General features: G+C 35.4%; 1 protein-coding gene across 1 annotated transcript; it reads right to left on the bottom strand.

The window, feature by feature from the left end:
• LOC130733080 (adenylyltransferase and sulfurtransferase MOCS3) lies at positions 1-5,351 on the bottom strand. The gene is made up of 11 exons (XM_057585144.1): positions 5,020-5,351; positions 3,977-4,069; positions 3,846-3,901; positions 3,581-3,645; positions 3,376-3,450; positions 3,161-3,239; positions 2,552-2,590; positions 2,317-2,425; positions 1,665-1,783; positions 1,238-1,354; positions 1-532 (listed from the first exon to the last, which is right to left on the bottom strand). Exons 1-11 carry the CDS (start codon positions 5,237-5,239, stop codon positions 152-154), a joined length of 1,353 nt encoding a protein of 450 aa, XP_057441127.1. The 5' UTR covers positions 5,240-5,351; the 3' UTR covers positions 1-151.
• Positions 5,352-6,000: the final 649 nt, after the last annotated feature.

Raw genomic sequence — 6,000 nt, 5'->3', positions numbered from 1 at the left:
TGATAATAATGTGTCATTTATTTGTCTTGTCTTCTCTGAAATAAAGTATTATATAAGAGGGAATTATAGTGAAAGAAAAAAAACATCCTGTGTTGTGCATTAACCACCAAACAACATACAAAACAAATAATACACAAATAAAGCAGTAAAGCTAATATGTAGGGAAGTTAGGATCCACATTCTGGGCCCAAGACTCAATGCCCCCAACAATATCCTTTGCAGAAGTGAAACCCATTTTGTGAAGGTACTCAACAGCCCTTTGTGAATCATTCCCTCTTCTGCACACCACATACAATTGTGCTTCACTTGATCCAACAGAAACCTCTTTCTTCAAAGCTGATGATATTTCAGGCAACCTGGCCTCTAAATTTGAGAGTGGAATGTTGAGGGATTTGGGAAGAGATACAATCTTAAAATGGTGAGCTGGTCTAACGTCAACCAACACATGTGGTTCCTTGTTATGAATCACTTCTTTGTATTCCTTGCTGCTGATTCTTGATTCAGCTGGGAGTATATTTAACTTCAAAGGAGGCTGCATACGCATGGGATGATTTAGTGATATTGCAAATATTACCACTTCTTGAAGTAAACAAGTTATGGAGTCAAGTACAGGATTGAATTCCATTAGCAGCACTACACAAGTAAAACAACCAAAATAATATAGACACAGAGTAATCCCTGACCACAAGCACCTCAGCTTTAACTGCATGTTTGGAAATCTTTCTACAGTTGATTGATTCTACAGAATTATGGGGAGAAACTTTTGTAAGTAGCTTCTAGGTGTCATAATTGATTCCAAAGAAAGAGAAGCTAACACAAACATGCTATCAATAAGTTCAACTGGCACCCTGAGTTGGCTGCTGAACTTGAAGTTGCCTTGATACTAAAACGAACTTCTAATATTTAGAATAAGTGATTTTACTTGGGTCAACCTATGTTAACCCTAAGACAAAGGTTTAAGCTAATCAACAAAGTGTGTATTGTCGTACAAAGCTCCAAACATGCTACAAGTTAGAACCATGCATATGTGATCACCACTTAAAATGGTATACAAAATAGCAACTCAAATATTGGAAAATAATTATGTAGTCATTGGAGAAGAAATTATCTCCAACAACCTCATCCAATACAAAGTGCAAATGAATACACACACAACCACACAAAAACCAAGTTCAAAATAATATAATTTCAATACAAGGGATGCAAAAGCTCAAGGCAAGGGTTTAAGAAATCATACCACGCACAAGGGTGTCTGAGTGAACTTCTCATAATCAAATTCCCGGAAGTGCTGTTGAGTAAATGTTGCATTTTCTCCACAAGCTTCACATTGCATAGACCTTCCTCTAATCTTGACCTGAGTAATACGAATATATAATCATTACCTAATAGATAAGATCTTGCTATAGTATCATGGTCACAAAAAAAAGTATAAATTGTTTTGACTTTGTATATCAAATTTAGCCTTCTGGGGAAAAACATTCTGAACAAAAACAATATATTTTTACTTTGAGACAGCATAATTATAATTCTGATTCGGGACAGCCAGTTTGATTAAAAAAGAAATTACTAGTATTAATAAAAGAAAAATATCAGTCTGCATGCGTAATTATAGTTTACATAAAAAATAATGACTACAAATACAATAAGCAAGGTTTTTAACATACAACACGGATCCGTCCAGACAATGCATCAAAGAGAAGCATTCTTCCTGAGAGCGGTTCACCAACAGAAGCTGCAATCTTAATAGCCTCAAGAGCTTGGAGACAGCCAATTATACCAGGAACTGAAATGAACAAACCAAATGTCAGAAAATCAGAACACACTGAATAGCCAGAAAAATGTCTAAATAGGAAGCAATGCAAGTTGAATGACAAAATAATTAAAACATTGACATGGATGATAAAAAGCCCTGCATCTAGTAATCAGAGTTCAGCTAAATGAATCATGAACAAACATAAATATTCCACACCAATTGTCTTTCTTGCCATTCAGTCCTACCAAAGAGTACACTCCAATGAACAATTTGAAATCACAATGAGCCGCAGTCCTATTCGCTTGTCATTCTTAGTTTCTTACTCTAATCTAGTTTGTCTCCCTTCTACTTTCGCTTTAACATGGTATAGTTATTAACATTCCTCAGATTATGCAAGTTTGTAAGGTGGCTTTGAATCTACCAAAATCTTCTCCTTTTAAATTAGGCTAATAGGCTCTAGACATACTGATACATCCACGTCCATAGAGATAAGCTTGGCACAGAACTGAACTATCAGGCAAAACAAAAAAAATTATTGCTCCCAAAGAAGAAATTATACTTACCTACTCCTAGAACTCCAGCTTCAGCACAACTTTGGCATGCAGTTCTAGGTGGTGGAGTTGGAAAGAGGCATCGATAGCAAGGACCACCATTGTAATTGTAGACAGTGAGCTGCAGCATAATTTTTTCACAATTTTACCCAAAAAATTTATGTGATACAATCAAGCACGGAGTAATTTTTGCTCCATGAAGCACTATTCAACTTAAATGCTAGAACAAAAATATTTAGACATATACCTGCCCTTCCAATCCAACTGCAGCACCTGATACAAGAGGCTGCATGTGAACAAAAGTAATGTTAAAGTTTTCTCATAAATCATATCATGTACATAAGTATTTGAACATCATAAGTTTTCTCATAAATATATGAACCGAAAATAGAATTGTGCATGAAATATAAAGAAAAGTAATAAAATTGTAGCTTTTCAAATTTATAATGAATTCAAAAATTTGATTCTTAGCTGAAGATATTGCACAAAGATTTTAGGGGCAATAACTCATAGCATATACATTTTGAATTGTTTGTAAATCAATCAGGGCATTTTCCCCCAGAATCCATAGAATACATCCAACCCAGCTCAAACCTAAATATTTCTCACTTTGAAATTATCTTCGTCTGTCTTATAATAAATGTAAAAGATTCAAGTTTGATGAAACACACATAACTTCCTTTTTTCTGAATCAACATAGATACCACCATGCACACCAACAAACTAAACACTAACAAAAATGCTGATTTCCAAAGTGCACTCATGAAGGGGAAAAAAAACTTAAGTAACGAGAAAAGCCATGTATGAAATCAATTCGAATGCTCAGTTTTCCATTCACAGAAACATTAAGATTTACCTTTCCTAGTACCACACAGCAGTCACTGATCATATACCGGGTAGGAGCATTATCTGTTGCATCTACTATAATGTCATATCTAACAAATTCACATAATTGAAGAGAAAATATATGGACTCAGTGATAATATTCAAAAGGGGAATGAAAAAGGCAAGCATAGAAGAAAGACAGGCCTCGAGAAAAAAGAAAGATCAATCTTATTAAAGAGAGCATACTTGCTGAAAATTTCCAAAGCATTGGAATTCCGCAAAGCTTCTTCATGTTCCACAACTTGAATAGAGGAGTTGACCCTGATATTCACAACATCTTAGTTCCCACAACAGTGATACAAAATGTTTGAAACAAAATTCACATGGCGATCTATTTTTAGTTTGTCCATGAAAATTGACATGATGAATTGCAGGTAAGAGAGCAACATACAAGCGACAAGCAGCACCAGCAGATTTCACTTTCGGCTGACCAATATACGCTTCAGTGTGGATAATCTGAAATACACCGTGAATGGGTTGAACTGAGTAATGATAGCAAAAAGCAAAGTTACAAACAGTGAGTGAACACAAACACACAAAGGAGGAAACATGTTGTACTTGCAAGAGTGCAAACACCCAATGATGCCAGACACAAACACATGAACAATAAACCTAATATGCAAAAGGAGGGGGGGGGGGGTGTGTGGACATAGTACCTGTCTATGCATATTACTCAGCTCAACCTTGTCATGATCAACAATTCCCAAACGGCCTGAGTATAATTTTAAAATGTAAGCTCCAATCAAGAGTAGATTAAGGAAATTATCATTAAAGTGTCATAATTTACCAACACCACAAGATGCAAAGTATAACAACGCAGGAGCACCCAATCCTCCAGCTCCCACAACTAAAATTGATGACTTCAACAGATTAGCCTGCCCTGCACCCCATCGACAAAAGATGGAAAAAATCATGACAAAAATTTAACTATTTTCACATATTAGAAAGGTAGTGGTCTCTCTACTCAAGGGCATAAAGCTCATATAGCAAATGCCTGATAGTTATGAGCTGTTGAGATTCAAGCATCAAACTATAAAGCAACTCAACCCAGAACCACTTACATATGCAATGAATATCAATCTAACTTCACTTTGAATAATCTGAATTATGTAGAAAAATGGAAGCATAAATCTAATTTAATACAAAGTCATTCAATTCAAAAATTGACACCTAATTGACCAAAGAGTAAACAAAAAAAACAAGAAAACCTTTTTGTCAGAGATCAGCCACAAATGAGGTGCATCCAATAACTAAAATTTGAAAACCAAAATACCAAGCACAAGGATGAAAAAAAAGTTGGGAGAAGCACTATACAACTCAGTCCCTTGAGCCATTCTATAATCGATTCTAACTTCAGAATCAATTCAATTCTGGGAAGAAGCTTACACGAGTAGCCTCTAAGTTCCAAAATTGACTCTAATAAAAGAGAAGCTGATCCAAACATGCTAAAACTAATGTTCGCGATCATACCCGCAAATCATTACAGGTCTGTAGGCTCATCACAGCTGAAAATAGCACAACCCCGTGTACTCAACTAAGTCAAAAACACAAACCCATAAATAAAAAAGACATCTTCATAAGGAAATTTCATGTAGTTGCTCCAATATTCTCCCAAAAGCAACATAGGAAAAAAGGGTTGCTGGAGATATATACATATATAAATATATATGAAAAGAACAACACAAATCAATATTGCTTCAATGGAACGAGTCGAATGGGAACTGAATCAATCCTCACCGACCAGAGAAAGCGAAGCGTAGTACATTCCAAATTCTAACACCAAACAGTGACTAAGGAGAAGGTTCATGAGAAGAAGAAGAAGAAGGGTACCTTGAACTCCAAAGGAAGGAAGCACGAGGTGACGACTGTATCTTTGAATCATGTGAGGCGCCAACCCGTTTGTGGGATATGGTGAAGAGGATACTGCGTCGTTGTTATGGAGATTAACATCTTTCAGTTGAGCTTCAAGAACAGAGATTTTTTGGTCGATTCTGGTCTTGGCTTCCTTCAATGATTCCAGTTCCTGAAGAATCTCTGTTGTCCTCGACATTGAATCAGAGTTCAACTTCAACTTCACAGAGACACAAACTAGTGTTCACTTTGTTTGTCTCTGCCACAACGAACAAACAAAACCAGGGTTTCAAACTGTTGACTGCTCTGTTTTGCTGTAAACCTTGTTTATGGTAAAAATAAAACTATCTTTCAAAAATAAAATCTAGACATTTTTTGAAATTTTTTAAAAGATAAAATAAGTAAGACTATTTACAACATATATGAAATATTCTCACCCTTTATTTTATATTTTTCTCTTAATTAAATGTTTCATTTAATTTTTATCATTCATAGTTGGAGGTGGTTTGTGAAGAGTTACTGCGTTTTGTAGAGTTGTTGGGCAATCCTCGTGTTTTCCTAGTGATCGTTGAAATCGGAAATATGATGGCTAGGGATTGGATCGCGACACTGAGTTGAGTTCCTCGTGAGTGTAATGGAGTGAGAGGGTATATATCCAAATTTGTTGCTAGAGCAAGAGAGCAGGATTTTAAGATTCTTGATGTGCCTACTTTTGAGCTAGAGCCTCTAATTCTTAGAAAAGCTTTAGCCATTGTGTAGTTTTCTTATTTTTGTAGTTTTTCGATGAAGAAAAAAAATAAGTTGGAGGTGGGTGTGAAGAAGAAGTGCAAATATTACTTTTTTATATTTTTTTTCATGAATTGGCCTAATTTGGTCAGAGTCATATCTAGAGATAGATCATGTTAGAAAGTTTTTACAGCTCTTGATTTTATGTGTATTATATTTTCTTCATAATCGATA

The sequence above is a fragment of the Lotus japonicus genome, chromosome 1 (assembly GCF_012489685.1).
Source record: "Lotus japonicus ecotype B-129 chromosome 1, LjGifu_v1.2".
Lineage (NCBI taxonomy): Eukaryota > Viridiplantae > Streptophyta > Magnoliopsida > Fabales > Fabaceae > Lotus > Lotus japonicus.
Note: the sequence above shows the minus strand (reverse complement) of the source record. Positions and strands in the feature narration are given on the sequence as shown.

What these genes read in the sequence shown, in the direction of transcription:
- LOC130733080 (XM_057585144.1), bottom strand. Translation starts at nt 5,239, where the DNA reads ATGTCGAGGACAACAGAGATTCTTCAGGAACTGGAATCATTGAAGGAA. An exon ending in GCTGGTGCTGCTTGTCGCTT is followed by an intron (nt 3,451 to 3,580) that starts GTATGTTGCTCT and finishes TGTGAATATCAG; the next exon opens with GGTCAACTCCTCTATTCAAG. An exon ending in CTCAGACACCCTTGTGCGTG is followed by an intron (nt 533 to 1,237) that starts GTATGATTTCTT and finishes ATGCGTATGCAG; the next exon opens with CCTCCTTTGAAGTTAAATAT.